This window comes from Leuresthes tenuis, unplaced genomic scaffold (assembly GCF_036924035.1).
Source record: "Leuresthes tenuis unplaced genomic scaffold, fLeuTen1.0.hap1 SCAF_21, whole genome shotgun sequence".
In the NCBI taxonomy this organism is placed as follows: domain Eukaryota; kingdom Metazoa; phylum Chordata; class Actinopteri; order Atheriniformes; family Atherinopsidae; genus Leuresthes; species Leuresthes tenuis.
Genome location: NW_027325375.1, coordinates 11,487,481 through 11,504,618, shown reverse-complemented (window position 1 = coordinate 11,504,618; position 17,138 = coordinate 11,487,481). Strand labels below are relative to the sequence as shown.

General features: G+C 40.0%; 2 protein-coding genes across 2 annotated transcripts; one reads left to right on the top strand and one right to left on the bottom strand.

Moving 5' to 3' along the window:
• Positions 1-1,278: 1,278 nt before the first annotated feature.
• On the top strand, positions 1,279-9,061 carry sap30l (sap30-like). The gene is made up of 4 exons (XM_072374906.1): positions 1,279-2,043; positions 4,053-4,175; positions 4,429-4,527; positions 8,666-9,061. The coding sequence occupies exons 1-4, from the start codon at positions 1,858-1,860 to the stop codon at positions 8,792-8,794; spliced, it is 537 nt and encodes a 178-aa protein (XP_072231007.1). The 5' UTR covers positions 1,279-1,857; the 3' UTR covers positions 8,795-9,061.
• Positions 9,062-13,178: 4,117 nt separating this feature from the next.
• Positions 13,179-15,804, bottom strand: LOC140279520 (heart- and neural crest derivatives-expressed protein 1-like). The gene is made up of 2 exons (XM_072374669.1): positions 14,987-15,804; positions 13,179-13,833 (listed from the first exon to the last, which is right to left on the bottom strand). Exons 1-2 carry the CDS (start codon positions 15,464-15,466, stop codon positions 13,738-13,740), a joined length of 576 nt encoding a protein of 191 aa, XP_072230770.1. The 5' UTR covers positions 15,467-15,804; the 3' UTR covers positions 13,179-13,737.
• Between the last annotated feature and the right edge of the window lie 1,334 nt (positions 15,805-17,138).

Sequence of the window (17,138 nt, the reverse complement as noted above, 5' to 3'; positions counted from 1 at the left end):
TTCTGGGTGTGCAGTGGCTCCCTGGATACAGTCACTGCGGACAGGTCCCAGGGAACGGGGTGTCTACTGCGGCCAGTCCCTGGCTGCCCTCTCCGGGGGAAACTGTTATCCTCCCGGTCTTCTATATCCCTATACTCCTCTCCCCCTTGGCTCCTGTACACGGCGCACACTTACACATGTAGAGTTTTTGGGGGCGTTTGTGTTCTGTGGGGTGTCCTAGATGGGACCACCTAGGTGGTCACTTTTGATGCATTGGGGCGTGCGCTGGCCCACTATGATAGGCTGTCCGGGGTACCTGGCCCTCTCTGATATTGGGCAGGGGGTTTATTGGTGCTTGGGCTCATGGGGCCCTCATCTCAAGTCTGGGTGGCGGTAACCTGGCAGGGCCAGTGGGCTGTCGCCCCGATTAAATAAATATGTCAGCTCACATACAACAAGCTGAGCATGTGAAAACGCGAGCGAGGTGCTTAGCGTGCAAAATATAGTCGGAGTGGAGCGAGTTTTTATCAAGTAGCCTGAGCGATGGCCTGTGCCGCTCCAGTTCTGTTCCGATACCGCTCACACCACGAGTCTAGGGAATGCAAAAATCCACCCAATTTACCTGTGCCTTTGACAATTAACAAAACCGTTAACCTACACTTCAAAAGTCGTTCGTTATGTCACCATATTTGATGGAATATTACGGTCGCCATCCCTGATTAATTTGTGAGCTGTTGTCTCCCAGGCACGGTTGAATAGGGCATTACACAACAATTGCAACAGATCTGTGTTCATTCAGTTTAAATCCTAAACGTTGATCAGAACACGGTTTTGCAGCTTGCATAAACTCCGAGTAAGTGTAGAGGACTCTCAAGCCGTAAACTAGAACTTCTGTCGAGACATGGCTTGTTTACAGTGACCTAATTCTATTATGAGTGCGGCCCAACTGCGCAGTGCGGCGTTATACCTGGTCAGTGTGGATTTCCCGGTCATAATTGTCCCTTTTAGACAACAAAATGGTTGAAATGATACAGGTATTCATCAGGTTAAAACTGGTAACAGTTAATACATTATGCAGACTGCTTACGCAACTGTCCTGTGTAGTTAAAAGCGGTTTTGACAATACAACGCCACCTTTAACTATTATTCATTGTAAAAAAAAATAATTATAAAAAACATATGACGCCAAGTGAACCAGGAAGCAACCTCATGAAGATGAAGTTTATTGCAGCCAATGGTATTGCAGAATCTGGGTATAGATCCCGCCTTTGTATAAAATTGGTCAATCACAATCCAGGACAGAAACTCCGTCAACCAGACGGAGCTTGTACCATTGTAAGAGTTGTTCTGAAAGAGTACAGCGGTTATGGATGCGAACTGTTAAATGCGTGATTTGTTCAAAGTTGCATCACATGTTCTAGCCGGTTTTTGCCTTTTTGTAAGAAGACAAATGAGGTTGATGTCGTTGGCGAAAAAAGTAGCAGGTGGTTAGAAGGAGATTAGATGCGGTGATTTCACCAAAGGAATTCCAGCGTCAACTCATACACATCGCTGCCCTGCTAGTGCTACCGCTAACCAACGTTATCTGCATCTTTTATGTAGTGTGAATCTGACATAGGTCTGTATGAATGTCTTACAATTGAAGGCGTCGTGTTTCGACTTCGTTACCTGTCAAGAACAGAGAGCAAGGTCTGATAGGTCCCAAAACTAGCCATTTAGCCACATTAGTTAGATAACTAGCTAGCCGACGCTAACGTTGCCGGGTCGTGTTCCACAAAAAACAGCGTGTGGACAAGAGACTGGATAGCTCATCTGGCACCCTTCTTTTAATACTTTATTGTTTCGGGTGTCGCTTTAACATCGTTACAGCTTTGCATAATGAATGGATTCAGCACAGAGGAAGACAGCCACGATGGACCGCCTGCTCCGCCGTTTTACGGACAGAGCTGCTGTTTGATAGAGGACGGCGAGCGCTGCGGCCGCTCAGCTGGAAACGCCTCCTTTAGCAAGAGGATCCAGAAAAGCATATCGCAGAAGAAACTGAAATTGGACATCGACAAGAGTGTAAGACCATGTTGTTTCGTTTTGAAATTTAGATTAGTGCTTCTTAGAGTAGGATGTTTGCCTAAAGTCAATTGTCAGATAAACTGTTCGGACTCCTCAGCTGTCAGCTAATGCTATGTAGCTGCGTAGAGGTAGTTGATCAACAAAAGCTGCCGGGCGTCATGTTGTCAGTCATGGTTCTGTTGCCTCAGCTGCTTTCCCGGTAGTAGGCTAAATGCCAGGGTAACTTTAGCTGTGCTAAGTTCTTGGGCTACCTATAAGACAGAAGTGTTTACCCACGGCAGCTCACAATTCTCCCTCATTTCAACAGTTTTCTCCAACCCGCCCCCGCTGCTCTTCATAAAATGGCTGTTGCCAGCATTGCTCAGCATGGTTATGAAAAATCGGTAGTTTGTCGGTAGGCTGGTCGTAATTCAAGAAATTCATGACTTAATCTTAAAAGTTGACTTCACGCCATCCTCGTGAAGCAGAGACGTTATCTCAGACTCATCAGATTCTATGACTGGATTATAGTTTCCAGATAATGCAACTGTTTCTACTCTACTGTTTGCGCTTGTTTTGCTTGAGGTTTCCAAATATTGTTGTGGCATGGTACTCAGAGTCACAGACTCAGAATATATTATGTGTTATTTGTGGAGTTTGTTTTTAATTTTCTACACTCATGAACATTAATTAAATCTGCGGAGCAAAAATTACTTTTTTTACCACTAATCCGCAAATCTAGATATTATAGAGTGTATTTCTGTAAAACCAAATTAGAGACAGAGTTTGAAACATTTGTGCCGTGGCACCATAAATCAGTATTTATTTTGTAGTGTAACTTGCAGTCTTTTTCTTTCATGTGGCTTCTTTGCATAATCATTGCCAACAGATTCCTGTTGTTTCTGTGCCATGTCAACCTACAGAGAGAATAGACCTTTTTCTTTTAACCAGACAACTATCTGTCGCCCAGTGGCCCAAAAGCCTATATAGAAGTTAGTTTTGTTATTCAATCGATAGGAGCGTTGTTGAGGAATATGCAACCAAAACTTGATTTACCACAGTAAAAGACATTATGTATTGCATCTTAACAAAAAAGGTAGATATGTACAGCATGTAAAATATCTTGCTTAAATATATTTTATTTATCAGCCCAAAAACAAACAAAACAACAACAAAACTATGATGTAAAAGTTTAAACGTAAAAGCTTAAATTTTGCTCAAACAAATGATTCATTTCAGCTAAGTGACAGTTATTCAGCTAAATCAGCTAAAGTTCTTCTGACAGGTGCTACTGCATTTGTTGCAATGTCCTTTTTTAGAAACAATTTGAATAAAATGCATCCATCTCACCAAAGACCCTTAATTTGTTTAAGCGGGTCTAGAAAATGGATGGAAGGACAGTCGTCTCAGTAAACAATCAGATTTGAAAAATACAATCACCCAATTTGAAACCTTTTTGGTCAAAGTTTGATCTCTTTATAAAATCAGTGTTATGCATATGGTGCATATTCCTCTTTGTCTTTGACTTTTTTTCTCCACAAACAAAGCATCTTTTGAGCAGGGTTGTGGAACAACCACATTTAATCTGTGTGGAATCGCCTGACAAAGAAGACAACACAAAACAATGATTTGGAGGAACCAGTACTTACAGCCCTCAGCTTCATCTCAGACATTCCCAGCTAACAGCAGTCTACTATTAATGCAAAAATGTCTTATTTCTGCATTATTGCTGTCTAAGCCACTCTGACTTTCATCATCATGGCCTTGTGTGCACAGTATTTGATCACATGCTTGCTGTTTTAAGTAATGACTTAAGTAATGACTATTGGTTTTAGCTTTTTAAGCTGAGATGCTGTATGGTAGCTTGTGTTTGATATTAGGCAAAGGTGTTGGTTTTGTGTAGATTTTGAAGTAATAGCCAACTAGTCCATCAGTAAATATTGATCTTCACACCGTCCTGTGAGAAAATTAAATAGATTTTGATCCAGTACTAGATCTCCTTTTAGCGCACATTATTATCTGTACAGGTGCGGCATCTCTACATCTGTGATTTCCACAAGAATTTCATCCAGAGTGTTCGCAACAAGAGAAAGAGGAAGACCAGTGATGACGGAGGGGAATCTCCAGATCACGATGTGGAGGTGCCTGAGGTAAGAGGACAAAATAGTTACTTAGTTACTTACCCATGATGTCAGTCAACATGAACAACATGGCTGAAGCACAGTAGTTCTGGACTTGTATTTCTTTTAGTTCCAATTCATTTTGGGGCCTGCTTTGTGTGATAATTAAGCAGAAACAAGCTTATTCTGTTTGACTTGACTTACTGTTTTGAAACCGAAAAAACAACAAAAAGAAGTAATGCTAATCCTCCCTCCGAACTGACTCACTTGTTGGTGTTTTCAGGTGGACCTTTTTCAGCTACAGGTGAACACGCTGAGACGCTACAAGCGACACTACAAGCTGCAAACCAGGCCTGGCCTGAACAAGGCCCAATTGGCAGAGGTAATAACACAGAAATTATCTAAGTTATGGCTTCTTTTTGAACAGACTTTGGTGATGGATACTAGTGCCAGTTTTAGAACCCTCAAAGAACTGAATGATTCTCCACAGAGAGACTATAAAGCCATGTCATTATGTCACTTTACACATCTCTTCCATGAGTGAAATCTTGATTATTCAGCCTTTATTTAAACGGGAGAATAAAACTCTAAAGATTGAAATTCTCAGGAGATCAAAGACATATTAAAAAAAGAGTGTCCTAGTCAAGACAGCTCAGGTAGCAGCTCAGACCAGTAATAGTTACAACAATACAGACGCAAAAGTGATTATATGTACACATCACATGAAACAAAAGAGCATAGCCATCAAAACCATGAACTGAAAGACAGCAACTGAACTGGTGACATGACATTCAGTATTTATTGGTAACTGGGGAACTCTTTAGAAACTGACAACAACAGTTGAATATCTTACACAAATGTTGATAAGCACTGCACTCCCTCCTGTACTTTTAACACTCTGTTTACAGTCTCCGTTTGCTCATTGAGTATATGAATCATGTAGAGCTGCTGGAGCCTGGAATATGTTCCTGCAGCCAGGTTAAGTCAGGTCAAGCTGTTTTCACACAAGCAATGGACTCCCTGAAATGTTATACAGATGTTCCAGAGCAGTGATATTTGAAAATACAAATGTCTGACTTGTAGACATTTTTCACCCAGCCCCTAATGAAATCTCCAGAATGTTAGCTGACAAAATAATGTATGTATGTGGTAGCAAATATTCCAGAGAATTTGCTGTCATCGTGTGAATGAAAGCATCTTAATTGGTGAGTTTGTCCTTTTTGCTGACCCATATGCTGCAAGCCTCGAGCACACTGTGCTTCTCCGGGAAATGTCTGGTGTTTGTGTTTAACAAACAAATAATATAGCAGTTCTCGACCGGCAATGAATTGGTTTTAGTGTACCATCTGTTTTGGGCTAGAACCAGAGCTTTGTTTGTAAAAACAGAAAGAATTGGTTCCAAGTTGGCTCTGAACCAGCTCTGGAATCTGTTTGATGGAAAATGCCCCAATGTAGAGGTGAAATGTTACCACTTTGTATGGGTTGTTTGTTACTTTTCAGTCTAAGTCATCATGCTATGTTCTCTTTTTATGGCTTAGCTTGTAGTCAGAACAAAATTTGCGATTACCTATTTATTAAACATTGGTCCTGTTTTTCTGCCAAATTGAAAGTGAATAAAGGTGTGACATAAGAGGCCCCCCAGCAGTCTAGGGCTATAGCAGCTTAACTATGGAATGTTTCAGGGTCTCCTCAGCCATCCCCAACTATAAGCTTTATCACAAAGGAAAGTTTTAAGCCTAATCTTAAAGTAAGAGAGTGTCTGCTTTAAGACACATACTGGCAGCTGGTTCCATAAGAGAGGGGCCTGATAACTGAAGGCTCTGCCTCCCATTCTACTCTTAGAAAATCTGGGAACCACAAGTACACCTGCAGTCTGAGAGCAAAGTGCTTTGTTGGAAAAATATCTAACAATGAGATCTTTAAGATATGATGGAACTTGGTCATTCAGAGCTTTATATGTGAGGAGAATAATTTTAAATTATTTTCAGAATTTGACAGGGAGCCAATGAAGATAAGCTAAAACTAGATGGCTGCCACTCCTCCTCCTCCTCTGCATGTGGTTCGAGGAATGTGAATATTTGAATAGTCAGAGGGAGTTGATTCATTAATGCAAAGATGATCCTCCTGCTGCAGCCAGGTTTCTGTAAGACAAAATAGATCAATATGATGATCACAAATCAAGTCAATCACTAACAGAGACTTACAAAGGAGATATCTAATATTCAGCAAACCACATTTAATAGTTTGATGTTTTTGTTCAGTTTTTGTTTGAATCTTTTTAGTTTTTCTGGATTTGCTTCTCTTGTGTTTATTGCTTTATTTAATTTGGGTGGTGTGGGAGCAGACAGTCATTATGGGGTTTTGGGAGTGTATCAGCAGATGGGAAGGTGCAGAGAAGTGTGTAAGACTACAACTCTGCATGCTGATCTCAACCCTGGTTTGTCATGTTTTTGGATGACTAATAAATTTGTCCATATTTCTAGAAATGAGAGCTGCCCCTTCCAAAGTGGGATGGATGTCGTCTCTCCTGATCAGACCAGGTTTACTCCAGAAAGGTTGCTCTATGTAGCCCACGTTGTTTACTGGACACCATCATGGTTTTAAATGTGTAATCACTGCTCAGATTTGGCTGGGGTCCAAAGAAAACTATGGAATCTGACATTGTTTTGGCAAAATTACACACAGATGCAACATTCATTTTTAGTGACCTCCGATTGGTGTAATCGGGTGTCATTACTGCTGACATGAATAACTATTTTACTGTATTTACGCTTATCCTTAGCCAGCGGTTTTTCAATAGGATTCTATGTCACCTGCTCTGGCCCCTGGAATACATTTGACTATGGTCGCTGGTGTCTCTAATGCCATGTTTCTGACAAGGGAGCTGTCAATTACCAGGGTTTTGCCTCCTCTTCCTGACCTGGCCTTGCTGCTTGGATTTTGCTATGGGGCGGAAAACAGGGTTAGCTATGCCAGGTGGCTCCACACCGACTAAAGGGACCTGGATAGCTATTGGGTGGTTTTCAATAGTGAAGAGCTGAGATTCCACTTCAGATAACCTCGCCTCCAAAACTACAGAAAGACTACATTTGTTACATGTACCATGTACTAAACATCTGACACGCGTAACAAGAGAAGGCAGGAGATCAAGTGAGAGAGCTGGTAGCCCTGCTAAGCTAGAAAACCAAATACACTGATAGAAAAGTGAAAATAAACACCAAAGATATGTAGGAGTGAGTGTTAGGATAAATCAAGTATGTAATAGAGTTAACTATGCAAAAATGTGTAACTTGTAAGAAGAAATTGAGTGATTTTTAGTAGTCCAAGAGGAGCTAGAAATTCCACAGAACACAAACAACGTAACAGGAAGTGATAAACTATATCTTACAAAGCTATACCACAGCATGAATTGTTGGAATTACACTGTATGCTGCTAGCTGTGTTTGATAAAGATGTCTGATTAACACAACTTACTGAGATAACTAGATTTTGCCCACTTTTGAAGGACTGGTTATCCACTGCGGAGTAACATTCAACTGAAGTCTATTAAAACTGTTCCATTATATTAAAAAGCCAGATGGAAGTGGGTTTTTGATGGAAGTGGGACCAGTGGAACAGGGACTTTATTTTGCTAGTGAAGCAAATGTTTGCAGTAATTTGCCATCTTGGCCTATTGGCAAACTAGTAGAAATTTTGGAGAACACTAACATCTAATTTTATTCTTAGCAAACAGTTGGCGAACAGAGCTGCTTTCAAGAGTTTTTCCTGACTCTCAGCTCCATGTTCCTTTATTACTGTGATATACATTGTATGGTTGGTCCTAATTCACAGTAATTGGTCATGGGGAGATTGTAAGGCTGAGGAGTGAGGCAGCTGCATGAGGTCCACCTGCTGATTTGGCAAATTACCGGGATGCAGGGTCAGACCCGGCTACCCAGCCAACAGTGGGAACAAATTAAGTGAAACTGGGTTGTAAGTTGGATGTTTCCCGAGGCCTTTGGTCGGGTTCAGACCCTCCCATTACGAAGCCTCCCACATCATTAATAAAGCACCAGTCAACAGCCCTACAACCAGCTGCAGCTGTCTCGACTTCAGCCCTTCACAGGGGAAGCATTGCTGCTACACAGAGGATGTTTGTTTTCTCCTTACTTAGGTTGTTTTTGTATTTTAAGAGCAGGCCAACCAGGTGTATGGATATGTGGGTGTGCTTTTTTTAAAGGTTTCCCATTTTTTAGACGATATCTTTCGTGTGGTCTTACTTGAACCTCTTTTCAACAGTGTATTTTTGAGTTGTACCACTTGCACATTTGACAACATTGCAGATGAGTTGCAGTGGGAGCTCCATCGTCCATGTGCTTTAAACAAAACAGAGATTTCTAGTGTTCTTTTGTATCACACACCACCTCTTTTGAAATCTGGTAGCTCAGACCAACAATGATAAATATAGCCTGTTTTACAAGAAGTGTTTTCTGAGATGTTTTAACAGGTAAAAACAAATGGTTTCCTTTTGTCTTTCTCAGACAGTGAGTCGTCACTTCAGGAATATTACTGTGAATGAGAAGGAAACGCTGACCTACTTTATTTACATGGTGAAGAGCAGCAAGAGCCGCTTGGACCAGAAAGGGGATGGAGGAAAGCCACTGGACTAAACGCTCCCACAATCACCACAGCAACAGCTTATAACCACAGTGACAAACAGTGGCAACAATACATAAAACCTGAACATAACTTATAGCAGCAGCATCAACCAAAACCAGCTCCATCTGCACAGCTTTGTCTCCTCCCCACTCCCCGGTAGGACCCAGACAAGAACCTTTTCTGTCCTCTAAGGACAATAAACAGCAGTGGAAAAGAAGTGAAGGTGGGATGAGTTCACTTTGGCTCATTTTCCCTGCTCATAAATGTATTCTCATGTTGTCACAGTGGTTGAAACTCCTTTACTCTTCATTCTCTGAACTGTTTCCTCTTCGCAAAAAACAGTTCTATAAAGACTGTTGAGGACCAGGACTCTCTGCAGAGTTTTACATCACACAGCATCTGATCGCAAGTTACTTGGCTAAAAAAAAAAAAGTACAATATATCTGCCTTAAGATGAAAAGCAACAACACGTTTTAGTCATTTTGGGGTATTTTTTTCTTTGCTGAGTTGACTGTTAACACATTCAGTTGGCAGACCGATTGTTCCAAACAGGAAGGTGAGTTGGAAGTGAGTAAGGCTAGACAAGATTCTGTCATTTCTTTTTTTTTTTTTTTTTTTTTTTCATATAAATGAATAAATTGTTGGAAAATGCCACTGTCTTCACCGAAATCTGTAAGATCAGACTAATTTTCAGTTCAGATCTTCAAAATGTTGGAGATTCAAACATAATTATTAATGTCTAAAACAGTATCTTGAAAAATCTGCATATAGATCTGATCTTTAAGTCGCCTCCTTACAACCAAAACCCACTCTTCCTTTTTGTTGGTAAATATTTTATTCATACCAGCGATTAAATTTTATTTTATTTTTAAATTTTTTTTTTCTTCCTCTTGATAGAGGGTGTTCACAGCTTCATTTATTGTATTGTATATCTGTTGTGTTCTTTTCTCTTTAGTAAGGCCTTAATTCTACAAGTTGTATAACGTATGCAGATTTAGCCTTCATTTGGCTTTATCTTTTCTTCAAATGAAATGAAAGTTTTATATATGCAACAATGATAATTGGCATCTTTTTTTTTTATATATTTACAGACACTGTTCATAGCGGGCAAAATCTCTAGTCGATGCTAAAGCAGAATTAGAACTAAAGAGTGTTCTTTTCCCCCAGTTTCAGTAATTCAAACCTGGATGTGTTTTCTTATAGAGTCCCTACTTACATACAGGCAGTTTTCAGTCACAGTTGCAACAAAAATTGCTTGAAGTGACAAAAGCTTCACATATTTCTTCCCAATTAATGTAATCCTGCTGGGTGTTATAGTGATTCAACAGGATTAATTTGGGATCAAACTAAAAAATCCAAACCGATTACAGTTTGCAGACAAGAACAGAAAATGTATTTGACTTTTTATATTTTCACTAAGCTGAGAGTGTACCCTACAGTGACCTGTTCAAATCACACACTCCTGCCATTCTACACATTTACCTTATAGTAATGTACTGCTCCACACATTGTATTTCTTGCTGATTGACATAATATCAGAACCATCCTCCTCCAGCTGTTTCAATAGTGGTGACTACATTGATTAAACTCACAGTTTAAGATTTCTGTTGGAATTCTTTTTTAAGTCTGTCACTTTTAAATCTTGCTTGTAGGTTTGTTAGTGTCATGTAGATGGCACCTATCTTTATTAACATAGGTCATGCCTCATTAACCTGCTGTATTAGGGAAAAAAGATATAAATATGGCTGCGTTACTGCTCTTAATATTAATAAATGTATTGTGCAGACATAAGGAACAGTCTTTTCTTTGTTACACATTGTTTGGGTGGTTTTACACAATATGTCTTAACATGTAAACACCATTCAAACTTATGCTATTTGTATTTGCTATTATTTATGAAGATGCCAAATATATTGCCAAAAGTATTAACTCACCCATCCAAGTAATTAAATTCAGGGTGTTCCAATCACTTCCAAGGCCACAGTATAAATTCAAGCACCTGGACATGCATACAGCTTCTACAAACATTTGTGAAAGAATGGGTCGCTCTCAGGAGCTCAGTGAATTCCAGTGTAGTACCGTGATAGGATGCCACTTGTGCAACATGTCCATAAAAATGTCCTCGCTACTAAATATTCCACAGTCAACTGTCGGTGGTATTATAACAAAGTAGAATCGATTAGGGACAACAGAAACACGAAGTGGTAGTGATAGTGCGCAGAGGTTGCCAACTTTCTCCAAAGTCTATCGCTGCAGACCTCCAAACTTCATGTGGCCTTCAGATTAGCTCAAGAGCAGTGCGTAGAGGGTTTCATGGAATGGGTTTCCATGGCCGAGCAGCTGCATCCAAGCCATTCATCACCAAGTGCAATGCCAAGCGTCGGATGCAGTGATGTAAAGCACGCCGCCACTGGACTCGTTCTCTGGAGTGACAAATCACGCTTCTCCATCTGGCAATCTGATGGACGAGTCTGGGTTTGGCGGTTGCCAGGAGAACGGTACTTGTCCAACTGCATTGTGCCAAGTGTTAAGTTTGATGGAGGGGGGATTATGGTGTGGGGTTGTTTTTCAGGAACATGGCCCCTTAGTTCCAGTGATAGGAACTCTGAATGCTTCATAATACCAAGATATTTTGGACAATTTCAAGCTCCCAACTTTTTGGAAACAGTTTGGGGATGGCCCCTTCCTGTTCCAACATGACTGTGCACCAGTGGACAAAGCAAGGTCCATAAAGACATGGATGAGCGAGTTTGGTGTGGAAGAACTTGACTGGCTGCACAGAGTTCTGACCTCAACCTGATAGAACACTTTTGGGATGAATTGGAGCAAAAACTGCGAGCCAGGCCTTCTCGTCCATCATCAGTGTCTGACCTCACAAATGTGCTTCTGCAAGAAAGGTCAAACATTCCTTTTAACGCACTCCTAAACCTTGCGGAAAGCTTGCCCAGAAGAGTTGAAGCTGTTATAACTGCAAAGGGTGAGCCTACGTCATATTAAACCCTATGGATTAAGAATGGGATGTTACTTAAGTTCATATTTACTTTTGGCAATAGATGTAGTTGTAAAGATTGTAGTTTCCTCAGTCTTTTTTTTAACTGTTTTAGTAACAGCCAGTATCCACCAGGTGTCACTGTTGATCCCACAAGGAAGGGAACCAGGACAATGATGTGTGTTTTACCTTTTCTTTTTTTTTGTTTGTAAGGGTGGGTGCAGCTTTTATTTAATTTGGAAAGTTTTGTTTGGAAAGTTTACATTTAAAGTAGTTCATTACTTTAATAAAATGGTAAGCAGGATAAAACGGGGAATTAAGTTTTAATAAAGAATATCTTTAAAAATTTATTAATGGACAAATAGGATCTATGTCTGACCTGATGAACATTCAGAAGTAGGGACACTAACTTAGCTTTAGTGGATTATAAAGAATATTTACAAAAAAGAGAAAATAACAACTGAAGTCAGAAATTATTATCGTCATTGGACTGAAACATCAGAAAACAAAATTGAAATTCTGTAAAGTTTTAAGAAATAATCGACATCAATTAAAACTTTTTTTATCATCGCTGCCATTAAATTGTCTTAAAATATTAATTATGTGTCTTTAATTGTCATCGGTTTATGTCTCCTTAGACTAATGAAATTATGATTTTATATGAAGTTAACTATTGCTCTCTTTAAAACGCGCGCCCAAACACAAAAAATCCTCATAGAAGTGAGAAAAAGTTCACCACCTTATCTGACAATAATAATCTATAATTCAACTGTCAGTCGAAGGGAGATATTTAGCCAAAAATCATCACAACTCACGTTTCTTAAAATAATTAATTTATTTACGTAATCGTATAGAACTTCACATATAATACACATTTCCATCAACACTGCGCGCAATAATAAACCCTTTTCTCCTTCTTTACTTGGAGCGCTTTACACGTCGGAGTGAAAGTTGCGTTAACTCAACATTCGGTGTCTTATTCTTCCCCCAGCGGACAGTGACATTTAAAGTGTTGAGGTAGATTCAGAAAATGCAATAATTTTCAAAAAGGAAACTTCAGTAACAGTCTGTAGAGTTGAAACTTCGTTGCAAAAGCTTGAGTTGCGTTGTAAAGGCCGGGAACTTCTAATAAGACTAATTCAGAGTGTTAAACGTGTCTCCTTTAAAATATGTGTTTTTCTTATTCGGCCATGATGTATATTTACTTTATTCAATATTGTATCACAAAACAGGACACGAGATAAATAACCCCGCAGACTGAAATCTAATCTCAGATATCAGACTTTAAATTACTATATATTCAAGTTACAACTGAGAAAATTACTAATGAAACATTCTTTTTACAATAAAAAAACGCTAAGGCCAGATTGACATGACTATGTATATATATATATATATATATATATATATATATATATATATATTCCCCTCAGGAAAATACAGTTTTGAGATGATAAAAATGATGCCGCAGCATTCTACTTATTTACTGAAAAAAAATGGTAATAATTCTTATAAAGGCTTTGCTCAACATACACTGTTTTAGCTTGTTCGTTTAAGTTCCATTGTCGTCAGAGGTGAAAAACAATACCACGCAGGGCCAGATAAACACGTTTTTTTCGGGAGACAGATGTTTTTGACGCCATGGCAACATCTGGTTTACAGTACTGCAGGGATGGAAACATAAAAAGCAGAAAAATACCACAAATATGAAACAGCTACAGTCAGGTTTGTATATGATAATATCAGTATTGTGTCAATCCCGGTGCTTTCCACCGCGCCTTCACTTGTCCATGGTGTCCTTAATTCCCTCTTTTTGCACATCGCAATGCGTGCACAGCGGTGTTTCAGCCTCAGACATTTTTATTTCTATTTAACTTTTTTAAATATTTTATTATTTTGTGTTTTTAAAATCATATTTGAATCCAGAGTTTCTGAGGAGGTTTTCTCTGGTAGGGGAACGAGGAGTCACTGGTTGAGCTCCAGAGCCCAGACCTGCTGCGGCCACCCGGTCCGACCCTTCACCTTTTTCTCGGCTCCTAAAGACTCTTGCAGGCCGTCGGTCTGTGGGAAGAGGATTCCAAAACACCAAAGACATCACATCAGCAGCAGCAAAAGCAGCATTGGAGAGACTTACGTCTCGTTTGTTCACTTAAGCTCAGTTTCTTGCACCACTTCAATGCCTCTAATAACGTATAATACCTCTCTGCTATACCTCGCTTTGAGCCTGATATGTTTAGAGCCGTTTTGCGTAATTATGTGCTCTGTACGAGTTAGGATGATGGCATCTCAGAATTGGACCCTTTTCCACAAACAATAAATAGAAACGAAGTAATTTTCAAAATATATAGTCTAAAATTGGTTGCAACTATAATAGAGTGAATACAACTTTGTTTAAAACCTGATATACACACGAAAAATGTCCTTATTTGTCTAAAACATCGTTACAACGTTAGAAGTGAGTGTGTATGATTGTTTGTCTCGTTTGTCTCTGTGTGGCCCTGTGTTGGACGGGTGTCCAGTGTGTACCCTGATTTTCGCCAGATGGCAGTTGGCAGTCTCCCCGTGACTCTGAAGCGGGTGTAGAAAATTAATGAATGGATATCAAATAAGTCTGGACCTTTGATTTTTCTAGATATAAGAGGATATCATGTGATTATAACGTTACTAGTATAATCTAATTTATCAATAAATAAGGATGGGTATTTATGGTGAAAATTGCTCGATGCTGCAGACATGTTGCTCAGGCACAGTTTTGTTATGCGGTCAAATAGTCATTTTGACTGTGAAAAGGGGTAAGAATCGAGCAGCTGAGAAGTGTTGATAAACACTATGACCACTTTACGATTGCAGACCTCCTGGCTCCGTCATGAACACTATAACCTTGTTATAGTTGTTCATAGCCGTCAAAAGTGCAATTAAAGAGGTCTACAACGGGTCGCGCAGTATTTGGATCTGCTTGAATAGCTAAACATTTCGATTGTAACTAATTGCGAAAGGATTGGGGAGGTGGGGCGGGGGCGATAAACGTGAAACTAATATGTCCATAATTGATCGTTTTGATTTTGTCTGATTAATTAAACCAGACCATTCATGTCCCCCTTAAACATTTGCCCCCCTTCAGATATTTTCACACATACTCTGACACCTACACTTACGAATAAGTAAGGCCGCCGAATAACATTTTAGAATAATTTTCGCCAAACAACAAACGTACCTGCTCCCGTTTCCTTTTCAAATCCCGGTTTTCAAATTTCTTAATTTCGGCCTTAAAGCCTTCAGTCTCTCCGGAATCTTTCGCCAGGACATCCATCAGATATGCGATGTAACTGGTCGCCAGACGTAAAGTCTTAATTTTAGACAGTTTGGTGTCCGCTGGGACGTTGGGGATGCACTCCCTGAGCTCGGCGAAAGCTGTGTTGATGCTCTCCGTCCTCCGGCGCTCCTTTTTCGGCCCCGATGCTCTTCTTTTCCCCATCCCCGCCTGGAGCCCCTCTAGCCGACCGTCATGCGTCCCTCCGGGGCCCCCCAGCTCCGCGGCCGGGTAGGGCGCCTGGATCTGGAAATCTGGGGGCACTTCGCCATGGTTCACCACCCAGCTCTGGAAGTACGGTGCATCTTGGTGACACCGCTGGACAAACGGGAAAGGTTCGTGCATCAGGTGGTGGTGATGCTGGTAGCCCCCGATAAGATTCATATTCAGCCGGATAGTAAATGTTGCTGTCGCGCTTTCTCTCGTTCAGTCTCTGCTTCTGCGGCCCCAAAAGCCGATAGAAGTCATTCACGACGTAAATACGAAGTCCCTTGAATTTATTCACAAGTCAAACCAAACGAACTACTGTTTTTCACATTGTCGGCATTATGAAAATGACTTTAGTCGAGGCGAAATAGGCCGTCAAAAAGATTATAATCCCAGGGAACAAATCTCGGCGCTGTACAGGACTCCACTTGTGTTTGGCTGTTGCGATCTTTTCCTGAAGAGGCTGTACTGCTTTGCCCAAGAAATTTGACCCTGGTGTAGGTGTAAGGCCCCAGGTTTATATGACTTGGATGTCAGCGTGGAGAGGAGGCAGCCAATGGAGGAGAGCGCCCACAATGGGAGGGGAGTCTAGAGAGGATTGTAATAACAAGCGCCATAGTGCCATAATAACGACACTACGCAAGGAGTAAATATATACTCGATGATGCTGATTGCTGGCAGTTCATAGATCTACATAATCATTTGAGAATAAAGTGTTGCTATTTTGTGTTTTTATCAGACTGGAATTATTTCACTTTTGGGTCAATTTTGCGAACCGAACTTTCGCACCATTCTGCCAGATATGATAAATCCGTTTCAATAGGTGCTGCTGCAGTGGTAGGGAAAAAACAAACATCTATTCAATTGTTATCTCTGAACGGGTGGGACATTTATGGATGCAGCAGAGGTTTTTAAATGAAACATCAACTTTTTCATTTTGGAAGTGCACATATAGTATATGATAATAATAATAATAATAATAATAATAATAATAATAATAATAATAATAATAATAATAATAATAATAATAATAATAATAATAACACATTTTCAGAGAAAGTATCCGATATCTCAGAGTGTATTTAAGACTGTTGCCATTGATAATAACTTAAGGTCTTTTTTTAACACGGTCCTATAGATTTTAAAAGCCATGCTTTTCCACGTATAGGTTTTCTTGTGGGTATAACTGATTTTTTATATTTTTTTAAGCTTGATCTTTTACTTCGGTTTAGCATTGCACACATACGTTTAATCCTAATTTTGCAATTTTGCATGCTGTTGCTTACATGTAACTCACTATAACAACATCAAATAATTCATGTATGTTTCACCATTCAGCCAAGATATTTCTAATATTTTGCACTTTTTCTTTCACGTGTAATGGCCGTTTTGTGCGTCAAATAACTGAATTGAAACATTATCAGGGTTAATAAGCCTGTATATAATTAGTCAATATTTTCCAATGATATCATGATGAATTATAGCGCTCTGAGGAGTGCAAATGAACCAACTGATGAGACGGTTCCAGTTCCCGCGGCCTACCGCCGTTATACTACAGCAGAGTAAAGAAAAAAAGGCCTGCAGCGGCTTTATCTCCGCTTCAGTTCCCCCCACAGCTCCTTACACACTAAACACGTCATCTTATCGCCATCGTCTACAAAACATTATCCCATTACATTACACGACCTTGACGCTATTTCGAAACCATTTACGGTGGTGTCTTATCTAAATACAACCATAAATCAGGGGGTGTCACCCCACAGCAGGAGTACATGTATTCCATAAAAGCTCTCCTGGACCACTCACTGTTTACAGCACTGCAGTTTGCAGCATATTTTACCGTCCACTA